Here is a 23,292-nt window from a genome sequence, read left to right on the forward strand (position 1 = left end):
TTTGTAACGTTTCCTGGTTTATATATCATCATTGTTTAAAAGGACGCGACTTGTTGACATATTGTGCTTGAACAATTGGACGCTACCGTGCAGTCTAAGTAATTTGAGCCAACTCTGGCCTTATCTTGGATGGTTCGAATCGGTAATTTTGTGTGGCAGACTGAGTAGTTGAATACAAAGTTATCTGCATTCTTGACATTGAACTAATGACCTGTTCCTGTTGATTGTTAGCAGTACAACAAAAAAGAAACCAAACCATATAGAGTCATAGACGATAAAGGACAACCAAAATCTCAAATGTTCATTCGTCAATCGGTTTGGAAACAATACCAGTTCAAAAAAATCGGTTTGAAAACAATAGGATCAATAAAAAATGTGCAAAAGACATGGAATCAATTGGGCAAAAATTGCCAAAACCAACTGTTTCCGCTGTCTCTGTTATTTTCCTGCAACAACTCCACTGCCTAGTTTACGGCCACAGCAGGGACAAAAAATGCAAGCCCAATACGAGAATCTTCAAAGAGATCACTAATTTGAGCAGAGGCCTACAGGCCCTGTTCAACAAGGTAATCTCCCAACCTCTCAACCACCATGTTACACTGTCCTGGAGTCACAGGTTCTTCATAGATGCCGAAGATCAGAGCTTGGCCAGTTTTCTTTATAGTTACGCCACCAGAGCCCTACAAATTAATAGTCCTAGTCATTTCTAACCCAAAAAATAGTTGTAACACAGAAGTAAATGTACAAGACATGCCCTTGTATTTGAAGACATACCTATACTAGTAATGAAACTTTCATATTCTAGGAAAAGAACCCATACCAAACAGAAAGAGATCACTTCAGAGATCATACCAATAATGTAGGAAATTTTCAAATTTCAACCTTTGCGGGTTTAAAATGCTTGTCTATTAACTAGTCGAGAAAGGGTGTCATTTGGAAAATATCTATGGGATTGCAAATTGGGCTGGATGAATAATTTCCTTTAGACATTGCTTGAGTTGTATCTTGAACTGGTAACTCCTGTAGAAGAGCACAAATGCAAAAAGCAGACAGGGTTTCCTTGGGTGTTCGTTTGTATTCGTAAAGTAAGTCGATAGACTGTGTTGAGCAAAAGAGACACCTTATCACTGGGGACACAAACAGTGTGTTTGAAAGCCACAAAACAAAGAGAAGAGTAGATAAAATTATTATGAGGGAAACAAAGAGAAAGTTGAATAGGTCTTGAACATAAAACCCTGTTTCTTTCTTTTTTCATCCTTTAGCTTTCAAACAGAAGAAAGAGGGAAAATGATTATTTTCTCTTCCTTTCCATGGGTTGACCTAATAGAACATAACGGAAAAGGAAAGCAGAAGAAAGCATTATTCTTCCCCTGCAAATGCCGGCTGGAGGTCTTCCATTCACCAAAAAGAGAGACAAATTGGCCTTGATTGGAAAAACAAAACAAATTCGAGGTATAGGTTCTCGTAATTGGAGTTTCTTGGTCAAAAGGTGAAGTGCTCAACGAAGTATACAACTGAGACTTGGCTTCTGTTGCACCATCGTTGAAACATCATTTGACATTTCAAAATGAAGGAGAGTTTAGTTGAAATGTTCTGTCAGGACAAGTCATCTGACATATCACGAAAATATTTTACTTCGAAAAATATGTTTTACTTACTTTTGGTCCAAACACGCAATGGAAAATTGGTATAATATTTTACAGGAAACCATTTTACATCAAAACTTACAGACCTTCAGTGCAAATCAAACTTATGAATGTAGATATTAATTGGGAAAACCAGGATGCGTGAAGAACTGCTGTTTAAATAGAGAAGGACCAATTTCAAACTTCTAAAGGCACCAAATAGAGAACGGAGTCAATTACCCATCATACAGGCATAAAGTACAAGGAAGATGCTTAGCAAAAAAAAAAAGTACAAGGAAGATCTAGATCTTGTAATTGAAAAATGACTAAAGGACAAGGGCAGAGACGTAATGCAGAAACTAGATTTCATGGGGATAATGCACAATTAACACTGGAAGTGACTTTCAAGAACTGGATGTGTAAATTTGTATGGAATCAAAATAAGTTAGCCAAACTGGCAAAAGGAAAAATCTGAATGACAAGAACAGCATGAAAATCGTGAAACGAGTTGATAAAAGAAGAAGGTATTAGCAGTTGATAAATGAAGAGATGAAATACCTTCTTCCCACGGATCACAGCACCGGCCTCGCCTTGGATAACCATGTACTTTGTGCCACCAAGGTGTAGTCCAGTGGGAGCAAGAAAGCCAGGTTCATCGAAATCTTTCATGATACCCGTGATCTCTTCAGTCTTAAACTACATATAAGCACACAAATGAACTCTGATTAAAGATCTAGACAAACAAATGGGAAATGGGGAAATACGTTCTAACAGAAACAAAAATGTGCACAAAAGCAAAACTATGTTATAAAGCGAAGCGCTAGAAACTCCATAGCCTGCTAAATTATTACTGAAGAGCAAAAAATAGTTCCATTCAGATTTTCTGGAGGAATTGTAAAAAGAAGCAAAATTATGGAAACCCAACGGTACTTAGGTTTATGATGAATAACAACTCTCCCTTTAAGATCAAGATTTTTGAATTGTTTTCTGCTTATCTCTAAGCCATGCAATGTCTATCCAATCACCCATTTTACGCTCTTATTAATGGGCACCTATATAACTTTTCTAGTAAGAAATAGGTGATCATTATAGATATGTAAATTCAACATCAAATTATGCAAAATATCAATATGCAGGACAAAAGTTGTCCAATACGACCCTAAAAACTTCAAATGCAGAAAAAAAAGGAGATCCATTCTGAGATCACTTCCCAGGTGACGATGGAACAAACTCATGATATTTTAGAACTATCACAACCCCCCAAAATGTGATATCTACTTTCATTTATAATTTGTTTCGAAATGAGCTATGAATGACAATGCAGGTGAAATCAAAGCCTCTCAACCTCTTCTAATTAACCCAAACCTATATCAATCAATCAAGCATGTTCAAGAGATTAAGGCAGTGTTGGGCTCACTTTAATGAAACTGGAATGAAATGGTCATTACTTGAAATTCTCATTTTGATTTTTTCCCCCCCTACAAATGATGACAGAATTTAGATAAAAAGACTGAAGTATCATTCGCCATTTTTTAATATCGATCCTGTTCCTTCTTAAAATCATCTCGGCAAAATAAGCACTACTCGAAGGGAATCCCTAAATCAATCAACAAAGAAGCTGAGCAATTGAGGAAATAATGTAGCATGATTCAATAGCTGAAGACACGGATCTAGTCAACACATCAACAATTCACACATTTATCAATCACCATTTCCACGAATAGATCTATAAGGCACCAGTTCTAAATCAACTCAAAATGAGAAAGAAACCACATAAGTTTCAAAAATAGATCTACGAAAAACAATGAGAACAGTAGCTTTAGTGTGTGTGTGTGAGAGAGAGAGAGAGAGAGAGAGAGAGAGAGGACCTGGGGGAAAGAAGAGCTTTGGGCCCAGACGCTGCCGTCGTGGCCGATGATGGCGGCGGAGGAGAGGTGGTTGCCCTCGATGTCGCACATGAGGTGATCGTCGACGTACGCTTGCCACGACATTTTCGAATATAAATTCTCTTTGAATCGATCGCCCTTTCGTTTGTTTGCTGCTTCTCACAACCTCGTGTTGTTGTGTTTCGACGAAGACGTAAAAATAGTTCTGAAATGGAGAGAGAGAGAGAGAGAGAGAGAAGAGAGAGAGAGAGAGGGAGAGAATTTTGGAGGGACCGGTTCCCTCCTTGATGAAAGTTGGTGATCTATTATCAGCCGTTGATTTCACGTGATTCAATGAGTGCCGTTCACGGCCCGGCTTAGCTGTTCGGAGTGCAGGCCGTACGCATTGGTATGATGAGCCTTTAGTTGGGAAAAAGTACTCTACTACGATAAATTTTTGGATGCCGGATGGGTACCACATGATGTTCGATCGGTGCATCCGAGCCATTCATTTTGATTTTGGACGGGTCGGATTTAGAGAGAGAAAAAAGAGAGAGAGAGTTTCAATCTTGGCCATCCAACACACTTTTGGATGACCTGAATGGGCTGCTCGGATACCACGTGTGCACGGCCACGTAGTACCCACCCGGCACTCAAAAATTTTCTTCTCTACTACTAGTTTTGGATCCACATAAACATGCTGTGGGTATGTAGTGGATAATAATATTGAAACACCACGTGTTGATGTCCCGAAAACATTCAAGATTTTTTCCACAGTGGATTGTTTCATAACCTACATGGACTGGATCAATATTTGTTTGCGGGCATTTTTTTGGAATCCATTTCATTGACCACAATCATTTGCTTTTAGAACTCGTCGAGATTGTCAATTATGCTATTAAAAATCATGTTAATCGAATATCGTTTAATATGGTGTCGAGGAGAGGTAATTCAAAGTTCATGTGGCTTCGCTACCTCTCCCTCGCCACACGTTCATGTGGGCCCAGGGTTCACAGGCGCACCAAATAATTTTCAGGTTTCGAGACACATTGTATTTGGGTAAATGAATTCAATGGAAATTGATCCGGTATTTGCAATTTTCTTTTCACATTTGATAAAACGGGTTAAAACCTTTGATATGTTCTGCATAATAATCTAATCTATGAGGTTAGGATAAAATTCATTTTTGTTGCGGGCCTAGAAAATTAAATTGAAATACATGATCCAGGATTTGATGGGTCCATTGGATTGCCTTTGTTTATTTGAGTATAAATAAGAGAAAAAAAAGCACTGGGTCTATGTAAAGATTCAGTTTTATTGGGCCATTGTTAGCCCGCCGGTAACTGGGTGTATTGGGCCGAATAAGCTGGTAGAAGTTTCCAGTCTCGTTATTTGAAGGGCAAATGGGTCCAGTGACCGAAATTAAAGAAGCCAAACTGAAAATGACACCAAAAAAGAAAATCCAAAGTTAGCTAAGGCACAAGAATATGAGAAAGAAACTATGGAAGTATGATCAACAAACAGTCGGTACGTGTAAGATGTACTGGACATCCGGTTATCAAGAAAAGAAACTATCCTCATTAATAGCCGCGGCAGCAACATTTGATATTAAATTGCTGCTACAAGTAGTTCTAGATTACGTATTTGTTCAAGAAAGATAAACGAATTCCAATGTACGCTCTCAAAAGTGTTCCGAAGATGACCCCAGAATACAAAGTACTTAGTGTGTAGATTCAACATTGGCACGGCGTGAGTCACACTAAAAAAATGAATCTGACCCATCCATTTATTAATTTTTAAAATCCAAAAGTAGTTAATTTTTCTCCCCACGTAGAATGTTTGATGATCACAACGCCGGCATTTTCAAGAGATGTAGTACATTGGATTGGGAAGCTTGAAAGTGCGATCGCCGACTTGGGAGCCCAATATATCACTCCACTGATCTCCCATGTTTCCGATGATTCTGTATCCTGCTTCAACAAGCTCCGTCCTCTTGTTCGATTTGTAAACAACTGATGTTGTGCCATGTTCCGAAGTTTGTCTGCACCAAAGTTTGTATTAAATCCTTTCATTCGGATTCCCTGTACTCTCTGTAAGATTCAGATGTTCCTGAAATGAAGACTATCTTATACCCTAGAGGCAGTAAATTGTTGTATAGCTCAAGAACAGCTGCCAATGGTGGTGATTTTGCTTCCTTAAGATACTCATTCTTCTTCGTCTCGTTAAATTTCTTTGCCCTGAAAATACACAACATTAATATCCATAAAAATGGTGATAGCTATGAGTTTAAGAAGTCTTTTTTGGTCCCATTTTGTTATCAAAGCTGCTTCCCTATACGTTGATGGGCACTTAGAGCAGGCCTTGAGCTAAAATTTGAGGTGAGACCGCTTTAAAGCTCACGGAAATTTACTAATTCTAGCGGTCCGTCCTGTTTTGATATCCCATATAATATTCCAATAAAAAATGGTCACCTTTAATCTTCGCTTCATACCACTAAAAAGTCTGGGCCGATGCTGGGGCCGCGCTCCTTCCATTTTAGTTCATATGTGGATGGTAGTATGCAGCTTTGGGTACAAGACATACACTAATATACAAATTCGGCGTACACACTCGAATGATTTCTATGGAAAATACTATGAAAATAAACTGTGCGATGAAGATTTAGCTTCATTATTATATATATATATATATATATATATATATATATATATATATATATATATATATATATATATATATATATATATATATATATATATAGTCTGCTTATTCCAATTTCTAAATTCATTTTCAATGCATTTTTTCTGAGAAAGTAATGAAACAGGGGAAGAGTACGTTATTGATCGGGAAGTGAACTTAACCAATGAAGCTTGAATCTCGAACATGCATGTCAGGTCATGGCGGCGTGTAGTTAGGAGTTGGTTAGGGGGATATATGTAAGTGTAACTTCTAGTGGTGCGAGTTATGAGCGTTATCTATGAAGCACCGACACTTCTAGAGGTTCGCGTGTCCCCATGTCTTATATGGAAACCTACTGAGGACACTACAAAAATTGTTTGGAACACGAGAGGGACACATATATAGTGACACAGCAGGGGTTAAATACGCAATTTGTTAAAATTTTAGAAGGTAGACGTGTATTACTTCAAATATTTTGAATTAAAAGCGTGATATGTTGTATATGCGATGTATATAGGTGCTTGTTCATATAGTTTTTTTTTTTACTAGTATGAAATAAGTACTGTTTATTTATTTTGATGTGTCCTCATTTCTTAGAAATTTCGTGTTCGTATCTGTATCTGTGAGAAACAAAATATTATTATCGTGAGTTAGCAGTTTTTTCGTTCAATAGTACTCTTCTACTATAGAAACAACCAATAAAGGTCATGGGCCTTGATTTTTAAACTTACCCAAATGAAACATCAGGTTGAGAATAGTAGTCAATTTCAGAGGGTGCAGTCTCATCTATGTCAAAGACCCAAATGTCTTTGCCATCTGCACCAAGTGTGTGGTTCTTGGCATATTCCAAAGCAATGGAAGTCACTGCAAAGCAATCTTCTTGGTAACGAGAGCCTAGCATATAATTGGCAACATAGTCCTCGCATGCTTCGGGGACTAGTGTCCACTTAATGATGTTGTTCGTTTCGACGGCAAGACGCCAACTGGGGCAGGAAATTTTGTGGCGGTGGTGGTTGGTGGCCGAGGTGGCAGCACCATCGGAGTGCGTGAGGATACGGTGGTTTTGGAAGGGAAATGAGGGAGAAGCACGGGAAGTTGATAGTACTAGGATAGTGGCAAAGAAGAAAGATAAGGTGGCCTCCATATTTTTGGTAACGAGGAGAGAATTAATGGTGAGAGGGTAGCACATTTTGGTTCTTTAAATAAGCTGTGCCCTCTATAAATAACCTCACCTGGCAATTAAATTACTGTAATGTCCACTAAAATTTTGTATCACATTACGGAAAAAACCATAAACACTCAAGTTTTTGTGTCTTTTTCGTCGTCTTATATGGACTTTTTTAAACTTTGGTCTATATTTTTAAAGTTTTCCAATTACTCCTATCGAGACGAAAAATATGATGTAAAAATTTGAACCAAATTTCCGAAAGATTAAAAAAAAATAACCAAAAAGACTGTGCGAAAAGTAGTCGAGACCCACCCTTAAAACTGTGCCCTGAACTCCAAAAATAGAAAATAAAAAATTCCGGAATTAAGAGCAAAGAAAACGCCACAGAATTGAGTGTGTGGACCAGGTTCACTCAAGTTTCTAATTTCTTGATACCATCCATTTGAGTGTGTGAATCGATCCTAAAATCTTTGTGGAATCCTAGGACTGCTGATACAAACTTGATTGGCAGGTGGCTTCGTTGCCCGGTAGAGCATCCCCCCACTACATAAAAGAGGTCAACTTGATTTTACTCTTGCACAGCATCATCCCCGGCTCACGGACAGCGACTTGAACGGAAAGTTGGAAACGTCACCACATTAAAGAAAGAGGCTATTCATAGTTGTCTAAACGGGCAAAAAATCACAAAAATACGGATCTCAAGACAATTCATTCTTTTCATATACATTAGCTAAAACTCTAAATAACGAAAACAATTTGTCCAAAGTCCACAAGCTATAGACAAATTTTTTAAGAGAAATGCACCCAGAGGCAACCTAAAAACAAGCCAGTTCGTCCCATTGATGTGTACGTGCCTGGCATCGGATATATGCTTCAGAATCTGGTGAAATTTGAGATGAATAAAATTTTACTGCCACCCTTCCAAACATAATCGATCTGTCAAACAGGACAAACTATTGAATATATATATATATATATATATATATCTACAATTACCGATAAAAAAGGGTCTTCTTTTCCATTTGTTCTGAGGATATGGGAAGTAAAAAATTTAAGGAAGTGTGGGGTGTGATCTGGTTCTGCTTGGGAATCCCTATCGGGCAGAATTTTGATCTAAACTCAAGCCTGCAAAACCGAACACCAGTGTGTCCGGCACTCCAATGCCTGAGTAAAGTCTCAGCTTGGAGGAGAAATAGCACTTTGTAACAGATAGTAAGGGAACTCGTTCTATATCTTCATGTAGAGAGACTAAACTTAGGCTCCGATTAGGCTCGTGCCCGCCTTGTGCTCCCTATATCATCACCAATAGCCATTTCTTGGGAATAACGTACGTCGTAGATGATCACAATTTTAAAATGACACATTCACAGACACCACGTGGCCGGCATCCCACTCGACACTAGCGTGACCCCACCCTGTTGCATACGTCATCCAAACAGGCAAACGCCCAACACCTTGACCAGCCAACCACTCCACAGGCCGGTTGGACGTGGTTAACGGTCTTGCCGTTGGACTTTTTGGGCCTTGCTCATTGGGCTCAACTATCTAGTCTGAGTTGAGTGACATCCAATGCTATAGCTAGCTCACTAGAAAAGCTCCCGTTGGAGAATATACACGAATCCATGACTACAAATTAGAATATTTTTTTGTTGACATAATAAATAGAATAGTTAGTATTTGCATTGCTTATTTAAAATGAAGCAAAATGACTTCCCATATGATATCTATAGGCCCAAAAATTACTTAATATGGGTTAAAAATAACCATCTAATCCCTTGTGGTGAAAAATAAAATGCGAACCCAACCCAAGGGCCAAGGCACGTTCCCATGCATGTTTTACGAAATAAAGAGAGATGGTGACTTGTTTTGGGGACCAAACTGCATGTCTTAATTAGTAGTAATACAACGACCTTGTTTTGTTCTTTTCATTTTTTGTATTTATTATATTCTGGCAATTCATTTTCTGTGTATGTGAGAACAAGATAATACGCGTGGGGCCGGCCGGAGCATTGTCTTTTCTCTTTAACATTTTTATTTGGAAAACGATTTTTCCACTCTTATTTTTTTGCGCTTATGTAATTTATTTTTATTTTATGTTATTCACCTTAAACAATTAAAATGGCCACCACATGTGAAAGTTGGACTAAAGCAACATCTCCGGTTGCTAACGCCGTTAGCCTGGTGATCAAGGCTTGAAATTTAAAGATTTGCTCTCTCTAAGTTCTCAAATTTAAAACTTTTCAGGTGTTATCAAATTTTTTGAGGTCAATTCAAATGGAGTAACTATTTCGATTTTAATTGGACTTCTCGCAAATAGACGGTGGATTAAACCCTCAGAATTAATCGAAAAGAGAAGAAAAGTGATTCGTAAGCCACAATACCATCCAAACACGAGAATAGATCTGGACTTGGATTGGGTTGGAAAATGCTAGTCAAAACTCTAAAGGAAGAGGAGAGGACAACATTTTAGTGATTCGATGCAAAGAGTTTAAATTCTCTTTATGTTGTGGGTGGAAACCACGGCTTTTCCGCCACCGTCATTGTGGACCTTAGTGTGCATTTTTTTTAATAGTCTAAACTTAGCTTTCATTTGTAGAACTCACAGAGTAGTATATCAACATAAAAAATCAGCTTGATCGATTGAAAATCCATAGATACATGTGCAGTGCATGTAAGTCCTGCGCTCAGGATAAATGCATGGTACTGTAACAGTAGCACTCAAGAAAATTGTTTGTTTTCAAACATGTAATGGACACTTCATTTAGTGAGGGTTCAAATCGCACTCCACACACCAATTAGCTCTTAGCTCAGTTGGTACGCTTCCATCAGAGGAGGCATGGTTCGAGCCCCACGAGGGGTGGTTTGAGATTCAGGGTTATGGATAGCCTCTAAACCGTTTGTGGACTAACATATTAACACTCCTTTAACTCCCATTGATGTATATAACATTGGCAAAAAAAAAAAAAAATTACACTCCACACTCCTCTTTCCACTAATTTACAATATATTAGGGTTTTTTCAGTTTTTTTTAAAAAAAACCTTGAGTTAGTGAGTACATCGCCAACGTGAAAAAAATGTCACAGGATAACATCATGAGGGAACTAAAGAAAGACACAGGTCACCAAACATTGACATTGATGTGTCTAAGCTTTGTGGTACAAATAATAAAAAAGGACACCGCACGTTCGCCATGTTTACCAAATCGAAAAAGCTATTTGCACCGACGGTTTCGGAAAATCGTACCGACGGCCACCGGACCGTTCCGTCCAAAATTTTTTTTTAAAAAAACCGAAGGGGCCTACCCGGGAATCAATGGCATCCGATGTGTGTAAGGTGCATACATATATACACAAAAAAAGAGTGTTCAGATCAAGTACCCTACACACATCGGATGCCATTGATTCCCGCGTAGGCCCCCTCGATTTTGTTTTTAAAATTTTTGGACGGCTCGGATCGGCCGTCCGGTGGCCGGAGACTGCCAAGCGTGGCAGTCGGTACGGTTTCCCTACGGAAACCGTCGGTGCAAATAGTAGTACTCTTACCAAATAGAGAGATGGACTGGATGGTGACTTTTATTTTGGGGACCAAATGATCTTGATACTTCCCATCTAAAGAAATTTCCATAATTCGAAAGTTTAAAACATTTTGGTGCATGTCACAAAGTTTCTCACTAGTTTTAATGGAACATTTTGGAAATTGCCAAATCAGCTTAAGACATGAGAGATGAAGAAAAAATATGAGGATTCATCGGGTGCTCGATCGGAGAATTGCCGCGTACGTACATTGCTGTAAGACTTTTTTATCTTACAGCAATTTCTTGCCACTTTTTCGCAAAATTGTACGCCCGTTATTAATTAAGATTTGAAACTTAAGAATTTATGTGAGAGCTATCATCATCGAATGGTCCAATGTCTAGAAAGAAAGGAGCAAATTAAATTCATTGTTTATCTTCTGAGAGAAACCATGAATTCTTTGAGAGAAACTATGAATTCTTTCAGTTTTAATATTTTGTGCCCATAATTGAAGGCAATCAAGATATCTTTCCTGACGTAATTAATAAGCTAGTAAGCTAACCCCTAGATTATAGTAGCAAAGAAATTTATTATTTGTTCCGTCTGATAGTAATTTCCTCTCTCTCTTCCTCTCTCTCAACCCTAGCCACCACATCTTCTCGATCTTCTCCCTTCCCCTCCCCCCGTGGGTTCCATACCCGTGTGCGGCGGCGGGAGGGGGAGGCCATGGTACTACCGACTCCACTTCTTTGTGTTTGTTTTTGTTTTTTTTCATTCTGTCTCTCCAGATCTACGACTTGTCGTCTGATCTGTGAGAGTTTTGTCTCTCGTTCTACGAGAGTTTTGTCTCTCGTTCAACGAGAGTTATTAGTTTCGTCTTCGGACGAATTTTGTCTACAAATCAGATTCTCTCAATCGAGGTTGTTTCACAACGATATCTATATTTCAGCGTTCTATCCCTATATGATGTCTTTGGCGAGGCAACCCGTGGCGGCTTGGCAGATTTGTAGTTCTTGAGAGTTCATTGGTGCGTTCATACTTGGCTGGAGTGCACCTGATCATCTGGATATTTGGTGTCTTTTGTCCTTAACTTTGCACTTTTTCTCGTTTGAGACTCCTAATTGGTTGTTAGGCAATTTAAAAGTGTCGCTATTGTGTCAGGCCATGTCTGGGTTAGAATGAAAAGACATTGATTGCCTTGTGATTTACTTGTTTTCTATTTGTTGGACGATTAGTTTGGCTTTGTCCAAGTTCTTTGTAATGATCTCCGTTTTGTAAGTGCCGCTAGGCGTTTATCAATACAATGTTTTCACTTTTGTCAAAAAAAAAATAGTAGCAAAGAAGCAAATTAATACAACGCTTCAACGAGTACATGCATTTGGGTGGGAATTAAACAACAATGCTATATATATTAGTCCACAGACTTTATTTTTTGGGCATTTCTCAAGTTATATTTTCTCCTGAAACATACACAAGGGATAGCTAGCTAGCTAGCCCCAAAGCTACCTGATTATTAATTGACGTAATACATTGGATTGGGCAGCTTGAAAGTGCGGTTGCCGGGGTTGGAGCTCGATATATCACTCCATTGATCTCCCATGTTTCCCATGATTCTGTATCCCGCTTCAACAAGCTCCGTCCTTTTCTTAGATTTGTACATTAACGATGATGTACCATGTTCTGATGTTTGTCTGCACGCACCCAACATCATCATTAGAAAAAATGACTCAGGAATGCAAAATCCATTATCATTGAAATTGAAATCTCTATATATAGTAAGACTGCCCGGCCGGCCCCAAAAGAAATTCGAAAGTACTTATTAGTACTTGAGTATGAGCTTCTCCCAGGTATGGTAACCGACTCTTTTCAAGTTGGAAACCCTAGATTCTCTGTTGGATTCTGATGATGCTGATAGGAAGACAATCTTAAACCCCAGAGGCACCAATTCTTTGTAGAGTTCAAGAACAGCCGGCAATGCCGGTGTTGTTCCTTTCTTCTGATACTCCTTCTTCTTTGTCGAGTTATATTCCTTTGCCCTGAATTTCACAACATTATAATTAGACCCCTAAAAATGGAGACAATGAGAATGCTTTTGGAATGCCTATATAATCAACAAGGATATCATGAGTAGTACTTAATTACCCAAATGCAACATCAGGGAGAGAATAATAGTCTAATTCAGAGAGAGCAGTTTCATCAAGGTCAAACACCCAAATGTCTTTGCCATCTCCTGCTAGTGTGAGGTTCTTGGCGTATGCCAAAGCAGTAGAAATCACTGCAAAGCAATCTTCTGGGTATTGAGGGCCAAGCATGTAGTTAGCAACATATTCTGCGCATTCTCCCGGGACGATGTCCCACCCAACAGTGTTGTTGGTTTCGACAGCGAGACGCCAGCTCGAGCAGGAAATTTTGTTGTGGTGGAGACGGTGGGCGGCAGAAGTGGCGGCACCACCACCGGAGTGTGGGAGGAGGTGGCTTTGGTAAGCTTGGGAAGTTGTTGCTAGGGTAGTGGCAAGTAAGAAACATAAGGCGGCCTCCATTTTTTTTTTTGGTGTTACTACTTACTAGAGGAGGTTGTTGACAGATTAGGAACGTTTGGGTTCTTTAAATAAGCTATGCTCCTATGCCCTCATGGATTTTCTTTCAAAAATAAAATAAAATTGGTCATGGATTGTAACCCTCGTGGCTGGTGCCCTCATGGATTTAAACATAGATGATTCTAATTGGGTGCTAATCATAGTCCACTGGACGGTGAATAATACATATATAACGTCAAAAAAGTTCTAATTTGAATATACATTATACGGATATCAATACACGGTTTACACATTATCCACCGCCCTAAGAGCTGTGGTTCGCCATTCAAAATATTTTTTGTAGGAACTAGACTTAGTGGTGATAAACAAGTCGAACTTAAGAGATGAACTTTAATTGAGTTGAACATATTTGATCTCGAGTAGCTAGTTTGAATTTTTACACATCGATCACAAACGTACTGAACAAGCCAGGTACGTAGTGGCTTAAACTTGCTCCAACGAACTTAAGAAAAATATTAATTAAAATTTGGTTTGTAACGTTTGTTTATAATCCTAAGTGAAAACGAAATAGAAAACACAAAAAAACTGGTCAAAGGGCGAAAAAGGACCCATTATATTCTTTTAATGTTATTTTCCTTATTACTACTAAAATTGTGACGGTGCGATTGGTTTCAAAATTAGTTGAAGTATACGTAAACTAACTTGAATACTTGAGAAATTATTGGTTGCAAATCAGGTACCATGTGGTACCCGACGTTCACATCCAAGCCGTCCAAAAATGCAACCAATAGTCCAGATTGAAAGTACCGAACAGATTTAAAAAAAGAAAAGAAAATTTTGTTTCAATCCAGACCGTTAGTTGCATTTTTGGTCGGTCCGAATGTGCGTGTTGGATACCACGTCAGTCGTCAGCCGTACCCTATTTGCACTCAAGAATTTCTCGAGTTATAAGAAAAAAAAAAGTTGTAAAATTGCACGAAAAGTAATTTCGTCTCAGTTTGATTCTCATGGATTACTCATTGAGATTAAGTTCAAACGTGCATCTACAGACGGATGTCGAAAGAATTGATCTGATTTTTACATACATAAAAAAAATATAAGAACTGATACAAAAAAGCTTTGCACTGCAGTTCTTGATTGCCGATATTACCAACACTCACAAGACATGATTCACGAGATTAGTTTTAAATTATTATTTTTCCAATATTGTATACATAAGTGGGGTTAGTGGAGTGTTAGTAAATTAGTCCACAAGGAATTTAGGCTAAATCCTAAACGCCCATGATGGGGCTCATTGTCAATGCCCCAACTTTTTTGTATCGAACTTAATTTTTAAAATAATCTTTTAAAAAAGAAGAGAAAAAGAAGCTTGGCTTTTCTGGAGTGGACTACTTTTAAATTTGGCAGACAAATTAGAAAAATAATTTTTTTTAGGGAATTGATTTCTACACTCCCTTTTTTGAAAACCACACTTTCTTTTTTGAATTTTAGTGTTGAAAGTGTATGTATTTTTTTGCTAAAAGACGAAAAAGTGAGTGTGGATATCAAAAAAATGAGTGTAGAAATTAATTCCCCCCCTTTTTTTTTACCCAAAAAAATTGAAAATAAGACGAAAGGAAATAAGCTGAGGCTTAAAGGAAATAAGTGTAACTAACAGATGCAAAGGAAACGGTAAAAAGAGAAATAGATGCAAAGGAATTAACCGAGGCAAAGAGCTGGACTGCACATTTTGTTGTCATTTCTAAGTATTTGTTAGATTCGCGTCAATTTATTTAATCACTAGTCGATGTCCGTACCTAAAGGCATGCTATAATGTATCATAGTCTCAACTTAAATAAATTGTCCATACTACCCAATTGCTTTACGAGATAGTTGTAAATTTCACAAAGCGTTAGTTACCATTTTGAGATATTTTCTATTTTATCATACTATAAAACAACATAATTTTACATAGAAATACATTGCCTAAAAGTGAGGATAGAGAATGATAGATTTATTATGAAAATATTCTTTGCATCTTTTAAAATAATGGCTATAAATTTAAAATAAAAGTGATCTAACGATAGTAGAGGTTGCTTTCATTTATATGCCTAGAAATTTTCAAAAAAAAATCTGCTCTGTTTTATAATATGAATTTTTGTGAGTTCTGTGATTACTTGATCTTTCTTTTTGCCGGCCTCTGATACTCTCAGTAAGAAGGGAAATAAAACAAGTAGTTATATAGATAATTGGAGTCTTGAGTACACAACATTAGTGTACGTAATAGTAGAGTACAGACGTTGTGAATGTGAAAAAACTGTAACTTCGTGCTTTCATCCGATGAGGTCGATTCCTTGGACGATCAAGGCATCGGCAAGAACCTGGTTAGCAGCTTCGGAAGGGTGAACGGCGTCCCAAAACACGTATTGAGTAGCATTTCTACATGTTCCTATCGACTTGGGATTGCACAACAACGATGTCGTCTCCACCGTCCCTGTACCGCAACAGCCTCTCCTTGCTTCCGCAAACCCTAAAGTAATTCGGCAAAATGCATATACACAATGACATCGCAGACCTTTTGTTGGTAGGGACGAATACGAAATTTATTTATTGAAAATCACTATCGCGTGGTGGAGCGAATAATTTGAATTCATTGTGTTTATTATGCTCAGCAGTTGCTTTTTTTGTTCATTACACATCACTGACCGTCACCTTGTTGGGGGTTTGAATCCCTCCTCCCTATGGGCTGGATTTTGAAAGACATGAAAGATCTCCCTCCCGTGCCATCCTCTATTCAAGCTGACTTAACTAGGGTCATCATTTTATCCGTGAGTCGACTCGCCACCGGGCTAGCCCGAAAAGAACATGGGCTGGATTGGGGCGCCTAGGTTTCGAAGCCCGGCCCAACTAATTAGCTTGCAAATTGACATATACATATGCAAAGGGAAAAGGGGAAATGACGGCCAAGGACGGGTTTAAATGCTGAAAATATCCTTGATGAATATTAATTATCAAAACATGTTTTTGGCCGTCATTTTCCCAAGAGAAAATAGCTCAATAGTCAGCCTGTTAGCCCGCAGCCTGCGCACTGGACCGGGACCATTGGGCAGGGTTTGGGCCGCAACATTTTGGCCCATATCTAAAACGCCTAGAGCCAGCAAGAGGACATGGGGACTAATTTTGCAAGGCTTACCATTGGGTTTGGGTGAGCCAGGAAGTCTCAAGTTCGAATCGTGCTAACACGCCCTCTCGAATTTTGTTCTTCTGGATAGCCCGGCTTTGGCCGGCTAGGTTTTGGTGGGGCAGTAGTTGTTATGGCTCTTTGGTCCCTACCGGGATCTGTCGCGGGTCTAGAGTCTCTATGATCACTTTCAGGGGAAGGTTGTTACGCCTGGTCGCACTCTCCTCCACCCTTTTTAGCTTAGCAAAGAAAATAGAAATACGTTCATACCGTGATTTGAAGGAGCCTGAACGAGGTCGTAGAGGGATTTGAAAATGTCGAAGACCACAATTTTCAGCCCGGGCAGTTGCTTTGGGAGATTGGTTGCGGCAGAGGTGATCTTCTTGTTGAACCCTTGAGCATCAGTGTTGATTCTTGAGACACACCCACTTTCATGGAATCCAAACAGAGTTATGGTTGCTGGTAGGCAACCCAGTGGTGGGAGTGAAGTAACTCCAATTCTTCTGGCTCCCAATTTGTACAAATCCTGTTTGTCAACAACCAAAGCAAAACTTGTCATGTCTTTCAATCAATTCCAAACTTTCCAAAGTATTGAGTAAAGATCATTTTTTTTTCTTTGTAAATTAATACTCCCTCTATCCCAATTTGTTTGTCCACCCTCAAAATTTTAATTCTCTTAGGGAACACAATAATTACACCTAAAAAGATACAACTTTTCATATTTGCCCTTAACTTTATCTAAAAAGTTACTTTATTCCACTACAGAAAAGGCAAAAAGGGAAAAATGATTCAATTAAAAGTCAAATGAACAAACATTTTGGGACACTTAAAAATAAAAAAATGGACAAACACCGATGGAGTACAATTTGTACAAGAGATTGTCTTATTCACGGAGGCGCGCAATCTGGGCCATCTGTTTCGTGTTTGGATGGTCTCAACTCTTCTCTGTAAAAATTTCAATTAAATCCGGATCGTCCAAAGCCGGAACGGACACACAAGATTCACCTCGGTAAATCCCCATTCACGGAAGCTCCATTAAAAAAGATATTTCCTTCGTACAAATTTATGAAGAGAAGTTTATAACGAAACCAACATGGTTTAGGCCTTAGGGTACCTTGACAAAGCTTGAAAAAATGGCAACCAGGTAGGAGGAATACTGATCGGGAGTGTAGAGCTTGTTGAGAAAAGGGTTGACATAGTAATTCTGCACAAAATCACTGCTGCCAAAGCTCACTAAGTATAATCCATCCTTTATGATTGATGCCGCCTTTTGATTCCCTGCCACCTTCGCTAGCTTCGCTTGGTACTCCTTGTAAAATTGCAACTGTTGTGTCAAGGGAATTGCATGCTGCATGCACAAAAATAAAACACAATTAAGTACTGGATTACACATATCTAGTCGTTTTGTGTTAGATGTCTGAGTTCCAAGTGGGTAATTTATTTAGTGATCTTGGGGCATCGGCACGTACGTGCTATCCCAACCCCTTTTACCATCACACATTTCTGTGGAGCCCAGTGAACGGTGTCCCAATACCACCCAATAAGTTTTCTATTCCAAGCATTATTGAGACATAAAATGCTCCATAGCCTAGCTATTGTACAATCTTGATTTTTTTGGAGGTGTGTCAGTTCTGTATATATGACTATCAAATCACGAAAAAAAAATTTGCAATCTGGCCCAATTGGTTGGGTATTTGTTTCCAGTTTACCAAGGTCTCGAGTTCAAGATTGACGTTTACTAACTTACTAACCTTCTAGCCTACATTGTATGAGTTTCTTGCCATTTCTCAAAAAAATAAATATCATACGCTCATGATGGCTGTTTTGTCATCATAGCCAGATGCAGCAGAAGCAAAATTGGCTCCAATAAGCAGGTTTTTCCCTGAGGCCTGTGGGCTAAGATACGCTGGTGGGTATGTTGTAAAGCCCAATGTATCAGCTGCAGAGAAAAAAAATGCCCAATTATTTCAATTTTGATCTTGGTACTTACAAAATTAAACAGGGAGATCAAATTGAATGAATCTCAGCGGTTGATTAATTCTTGAAATAATTAATTACCAGTGATATCAGTGGCAAGTTTCCCATTACAGAACCTTCCAGTTGGTTTGTGGTTGATGAAGTCTCTTCCATAAGGTGGGTAATTAGCCTTGAAAATGGTGTGGATATAGTCATTGTTCCCCACATCTACTGCTGAGTCTCCAAATGTGAAAATTGCTGGCACCAGACCTTGAGCCTCCCCACTTGAGGAGAAAATTGCTATTTCCACAAGAAAAACCAATATCCATCTGAAATGGATGCCCATTCTGTATAGAAGTGAAGTCTTTGGCTTTGATTTGATTTGATTTCGTAGGACCCTATATATAAGAGAGAGAACAAAGAGGAACCCAATTGAAGAAGGAAGATGAAAGTTGAGTAGAAGTTGTTATGCAGCATTAAAAGCATGACATTAATATCCGAAGGGGTAGTCGAGTAGGAGCATGACAACATGAGACTTTCCCAAGCTCGTGGGTTCGACTCCGACGTATGGCCAACAAAACTATTGATGCCAATGATGGTTTTCTTGTTCAAAACATCAGGGTCCCAGTATCAATCGATCAGTGAATAAACTGGCCCGGACATGAAATTCTAGTTAAACATCTGCATAAATTGTGTACAGCTAGCAAATGAGCTTTGGACTTTTAGGTGTCACTCGAACAGATTTAATGGAAGCGACAGTTATGATACAACTAGCATGAGAGGGGGAGAAGTGGTTGGGGAGATGATGAATGAATTGAAAGATGGCACTGGAAGTGGCAGCCACGAGAGAATGTGTGCATGTGCTTGGTTGAACTGTCTGGTAACAAAATGTTTCTGGCTCTAATATATAGAGCCAGCCAGCAATGGAGCATGGACGACCAAGTCGACAGATGAGTTTGCCGTGTTTTCTTTCGTACAGTATTAATTAGGCGCGGCGGTAGAAACTTAGGTGATCGAATCTTCAGATATGCGGATCAAAAAAAAAAAAAATTTCTTCAGATATGAAATAGTACCATAGAAATAGGCAGAGTATGATATCATTAGTTTCAAACTTTACCAGAACAAAGTCAGGATTTAAAATTGTGAGGTCAAAAATATAGTAAAAGTCAATGGAGTTCAATTTTGGTTTGCAAGTTTGGCCCAGTGAACCAACTGGGGCTAGCTTAATTGACCAAATTCTTGCATCTCACTAAGAAGTCAGGAGTTCGAGTGTTCTTTCCTTTGTATTTGTTGGATTATTTCCCCCATTAATGGAGCTTGTAGTTGAGTTGGGCTTATAATGATTGTGATCGTTTTGATGAACTTATTTATCCTGTTGGTTCAGTTGTTGGATTTGGTTTTCTCATGGACTCTTACACAATGGATGTAGTGTCCCGTGATTTGTACTTTGTGCTTCATACATGATGTAATGATCTCTTCAACTGATTGAAAAAAAAATAAAAATTTTGGCCCAGAGGGTAATGAATTTGGGCCCAATGGAGTTCAATTTTGGTTATCTGTACTAGATGGTTAATGTGGGCTCTATTTGTGAAGACCTCCTTCATTTTGGGGAGTGTTTCTCTTTGGTTTCTTGCCAACTTTTGTGGTTTTCGTTCGTTGATTTTGGAACCCGGTTGTCAGAATGCTGGCTCATGATGATCAAGGAATCCTGTGGTGGTTTGTGAGGCTTTGGAGTGAAAAGCTTATAAATCTAGACCTCCTGGTTGTTGTCTCTGTTTTGAGATTGATAACCCTCTTTGATTTTATGTTTATTTTGTATGAATGAAATCTCCTACCATTTTAAAAAAAAATGAAAATAAAAGTGGGGTTGGGACAATTGACCACATTTGAATACTCATGGCTCAGTCCTTATCCATTTCTGTTTAATTTGATGCGATTACTTATGTCACCCACTTAGATTATAGTTTAATTCTAGAGCACCACTCCAAAACGAAAGGGGAACTAGAATTATGTATTTCTTCCACTATTAATTCCGTCAAATAAAGGGGGTATGGAGCATTAAAAGCTTATGAGCAGGGGAGATGGTAATGCAAAATTATTCTGTTTTCTAATAACCGGATGTTTAGGTCAGTTTGCGTGGATCTCAACTAATTTTGAAACCTTGAAGTTAACTCCGGCAAATTCTCCAGTGGCCCAAGATTTGGAGTGTTTGGACAGAATATCAAATTTGGCCACCATGGCCCCAATGGTTTGCTTTCTCATGTCGGTTTGCAAAATTGTATATTTGGGCTTAACAGTGGGCAGAAAGTAAGTCCATTGGGTTGTATATGAGGTATAGATTGGACAATTTTTTTTATTGATACAAGTGGAGCGTCATATATTTGCACTTGTGGGGATGGGCCGAAATTGTGCTCCAAACCCAATGAGCCAGTTGAAAGGGCTCGACCCGCCCGACCACTACCTTCTAGTTTAGGCATTTTGTACCTTCTAGTTTAGGCAATCTGTGCCAAGTCCCATTCATTGTTGGTCCAACCGAACCGAATTATTCTGAACACCGACCGAATTTGTTAAAAATAGATTGGTTCGGTTGGTCGGTTCAGTTTTTCGGTTAAAACTTTCATTCCAAGTGTTGGATGAAAAAAAGTTCCTTTCATGTGGACTTTTTTATTTTGGTGAAAAAAGAAGAAGAAGGTACACCCACACTGTGGAAACTTTATATCCATCTCAAAATCAATTGGCAATGAGTGGAGAAGTTCCAAATGTTATTAAGTGATCACCCATTCCACTCCCAAGCAATGTGGGACTTTATATCTTAACATCCCCTCTCACGTGCAGCCGCTTTTGAGGTCTGTCACGTGTGGCCACTTTTGGGTTCTATCATCGTGCAGCCTTTTCGCCGGTCTGTCATCACGGGGTGTGGATTGTTAATTTTATAAAATGTGGGGTGGAACGGGTCCCGCTCTGATACTATGTTGAAACTTTATATCCATCTCAAAATCAATTGGCAATGAGTGGAGAGGTCCCAAATGTTATTAAGTGCTTAATAACATTTGGGACCTCTCCACTCATTGCCAATTGATTTTGAGATGGATATAAAGTTTCCACACACTTGTTCGTATCAAGTCCCACATTCCTCTCTCTCTCTCTCCCCTTGGAAAGAAAACTCCATGTGGCAGTAACCAAGAACTCCAATGTTGCAGGTGGACTAAATTCTATCAAAATCACACGCAAAAATTGAGAAAACATATTAAAACTCGTAGAGCATGTTTTTATTATTGGAGATAAAAACGGAGGGGGGCAAAAGTCCCCCATTCTATATACTGCTTACTGCTAGTATGCAAATACCCCCCAAAAATTACAAGTATATCGCAAACAACCCCTCATTATTGTAAGTATCTTGGATCAATTTCGCCGAAGAGGTTTCATAACGCCTGCAATTGAACACAACAGCTTCTCATGGTGTTCCATTTTCAGATACAATCGCCACAGGAGTAGGAGTAGCACAGCAACGGCAACATGAGCCCGGTGGTGGAGGTGCACAACACACACAAGCAGGACATATCGGCGGCCTCTGGAGAAGTTCTGCGCGAAAAAGAAAGAAACAAGAAATGACATTAAAAAAGACGAGCAAGAGAAATAAAAAAGAATCTTGAATGTTGTTTTTTCTGGTGTTGTTTTACTTTTTAGATCCTGTGTTTTGTTTTCTCGAAAAACTTCTTTAGGAGAAAGTTTTATGAAAACACCCCATTTTGTAGAAGCTTTGGTGTTCCATCCAATTAGACTGCCGTTTCTTTCAAGTTTAAGTTGTTGAATGGCCAATTATGACGACTAATTCATTCAAGTTGAAGGGTCATCTAAGATAAGATTTGAATCATGTAGATACTACGTTATTTCATCAGAAAATCATGTGGTTAAGATTAATAAATCAATTTTGATTTTATCGTGCTTAACGAATGGATCCAACCACCAAATTAGGTTAGGCAGTAACCCACAAGGCCCAAGTGGAGCGTTTCGCCCCAAAGACGAGCCACTTCTTTACTACTGAAAATGAAAGTTCAGAAATCTACCAATACAAAAATGCAATCACATTACGAAAACACCCATCGTTTCGCAACCTGTTTCATTGTTTTTGTTTTTGAAAACACGAAACGAAAATGGAAAAACTACCTCGGTGAGTCGATCGAGCAGCTTCGCACGAGGTTACCATAGGAGATAACACCATGGCAAAGACGACAAGCGTCACAAAAACAGTCTTGTGGGATTTACTTTCCATTGCTGATGACAATTTCAACAAGCTACCAAGCAATGAAGTTGATGATCGATTGCCTTATCTACAAATATACCGTAGTGAGCATATATATAGGGAGAGCCAGTGAGGGTTTTTAAGTCAACAGTTTATTTTGTTTGTTAATTATATGTAAGTTGTGTGCCTCAGCCGTGTTGTTTGGATTGAAAGTCTCAAGTCCATGGTTGGTTTTGAAATTAAGAGTTTTATTTTTCTCCTTGAAGCTTTTCAAAGTCAATAATGAACTTCAAGGACTTTTTTCTGGAGTAGGCTTCTCTCCGGTCGACTTCAGCATTCTTGTAAACTTAAAAGTCTAAAACTTATTTTGATATTTATTTTACTTTTCGTAACATATTGTTTAGTTTTTCGTTGTAATTTTTGGGGTTAGTTCGGAAAAGTATAAAAATATGGACCAACGTTGATAAATACTATGAAATAAGACGGCACTTTAGAGAGATAAAACATCTGTTTGATATTTTTTTCGTCTTTAGTGAACTTTTTTTTT

The 23,292-nt window shown here is 38.7% G+C and overlaps 5 protein-coding genes across 5 annotated transcripts; all 5 read right to left on the bottom strand.

The window, feature by feature from the left end:
* Window positions 1-280: 280 nt before the first annotated feature.
* Window positions 281-3,810, bottom strand: LOC131309897 (profilin-like). The gene is made up of 3 exons (XM_058336597.1): window positions 3,494-3,810; window positions 2,184-2,321; window positions 281-680 (listed from the first exon to the last, which is right to left on the bottom strand). Exons 1-3 carry the CDS (start codon window positions 3,614-3,616, stop codon window positions 546-548), a joined length of 396 nt encoding a protein of 131 aa, XP_058192580.1. The 5' UTR covers window positions 3,617-3,810; the 3' UTR covers window positions 281-545.
* Window positions 3,811-5,283: 1,473 nt separating this feature from the next.
* Window positions 5,284-7,366, bottom strand: LOC131309893 (acid phosphatase 1-like). Its single transcript, XM_058336591.1, has 2 exons — window positions 6,901-7,366; window positions 5,284-5,727 (listed from the first exon to the last, which is right to left on the bottom strand). Exons 1-2 carry the CDS (start codon window positions 7,356-7,358, stop codon window positions 5,559-5,561), a joined length of 627 nt encoding a protein of 208 aa, XP_058192574.1. The 5' UTR covers window positions 7,359-7,366; the 3' UTR covers window positions 5,284-5,558.
* A 4,831-nt stretch (window positions 7,367-12,197) lies between these two features.
* On the bottom strand, window positions 12,198-13,461 carry LOC131309892 (acid phosphatase 1-like). Its single transcript, XM_058336590.1, has 3 exons — window positions 12,992-13,461; window positions 12,676-12,885; window positions 12,198-12,540 (listed from the first exon to the last, which is right to left on the bottom strand). The coding sequence occupies exons 1-3, from the start codon at window positions 13,387-13,389 to the stop codon at window positions 12,363-12,365; spliced, it is 786 nt and encodes a 261-aa protein (XP_058192573.1). The 5' UTR covers window positions 13,390-13,461; the 3' UTR covers window positions 12,198-12,362.
* A 2,129-nt stretch (window positions 13,462-15,590) lies between these two features.
* Window positions 15,591-18,924, bottom strand: LOC131309889 (GDSL esterase/lipase APG-like). The gene is made up of 5 exons (XM_058336584.1): window positions 18,605-18,924; window positions 18,355-18,485; window positions 17,661-17,894; window positions 16,817-17,072; window positions 15,591-15,895 (listed from the first exon to the last, which is right to left on the bottom strand). Exons 1-5 carry the CDS (start codon window positions 18,846-18,848, stop codon window positions 15,699-15,701), a joined length of 1,062 nt encoding a protein of 353 aa, XP_058192567.1. The 5' UTR covers window positions 18,849-18,924; the 3' UTR covers window positions 15,591-15,698.
* Window positions 18,925-21,736: 2,812 nt separating this feature from the next.
* On the bottom strand, window positions 21,737-22,842 carry LOC131309898 (uncharacterized). The gene is made up of 2 exons (XM_058336598.1): window positions 22,670-22,842; window positions 21,737-22,084 (listed from the first exon to the last, which is right to left on the bottom strand). Exons 1-2 carry the CDS (start codon window positions 22,773-22,775, stop codon window positions 21,957-21,959), a joined length of 234 nt encoding a protein of 77 aa, XP_058192581.1. The 5' UTR covers window positions 22,776-22,842; the 3' UTR covers window positions 21,737-21,956.
* Window positions 22,843-23,292: the final 450 nt, after the last annotated feature.

This window comes from Rhododendron vialii, chromosome 12a (genome assembly GCF_030253575.1).
Source record: "Rhododendron vialii isolate Sample 1 chromosome 12a, ASM3025357v1".
Taxonomy (NCBI): Eukaryota; Viridiplantae; Streptophyta; class Magnoliopsida; order Ericales; family Ericaceae; genus Rhododendron; species Rhododendron vialii.

Bases quoted from the DNA above. Each gene is read 5' to 3' on its own strand.
- LOC131309897 (XM_058336597.1), bottom strand. From the start codon at position 3,616: ATGTCGTGGCAAGCGTACGTCGACGATCACCTCATGTGCGACATCGAG. The intron at 2,322-3,493 runs GTCCTCTCTCTC...GCTTATATGTAG, and splicing joins AAAGCTCTTCTTTCCCCCAG to TTTAAGACTGAAGAGATCAC. The intron at 681-2,183 runs GTATTTCATCTC...ATTAATTTGTAG, and splicing joins CTGTGATCCGTGGGAAGAAG to GGCTCTGGTGGCGTAACTAT.
- LOC131309893 (XM_058336591.1), bottom strand. From the start codon at position 7,358: ATGTGCTACCCTCTCACCATTAATTCTCTCCTCGTTACCAAAAATATG. The intron at 5,728-6,900 runs GTAAGTTTAAAA...GTGTATTTTCAG, and splicing joins CAACCTGATGTTTCATTTGG to GGCAAAGAAATTTAACGAGA.
- LOC131309892 (XM_058336590.1), bottom strand. From the start codon at position 13,389: ATGGAGGCCGCCTTATGTTTCTTACTTGCCACTACCCTAGCAACAACT. The intron at 12,886-12,991 runs GTAATTAAGTAC...TGTGAAATTCAG, and splicing joins CTCCCTGATGTTGCATTTGG to GGCAAAGGAATATAACTCGA. The intron at 12,541-12,675 runs GTACTAATAAGT...GGGTGCGTGCAG, and splicing joins TGGGAGAAGCTCATACTCAA to ACAAACATCAGAACATGGTA.
- LOC131309889 (XM_058336584.1), bottom strand. From the start codon at position 18,848: ATGGGCATCCATTTCAGATGGATATTGGTTTTTCTTGTGGAAATAGCA. The intron at 18,486-18,604 runs GTAATTAATTAT...TTTTCTCTGCAG, and splicing joins ACTTGCCACTGATATCACTG to CTGATACATTGGGCTTTACA. The intron at 17,895-18,354 runs GTATGATATTTA...TTGTGCATGCAG, and splicing joins ACAAAACAGCCATCATGAGC to CATGCAATTCCCTTGACACA.
- LOC131309898 (XM_058336598.1), bottom strand. From the start codon at position 22,775: ATGGAAAGTAAATCCCACAAGACTGTTTTTGTGACGCTTGTCGTCTTT. The intron at 22,085-22,669 runs GTAGTTTTTCCA...TTTTTCGCGCAG, and splicing joins TGCTCGATCGACTCACCGAG to AACTTCTCCAGAGGCCGCCG.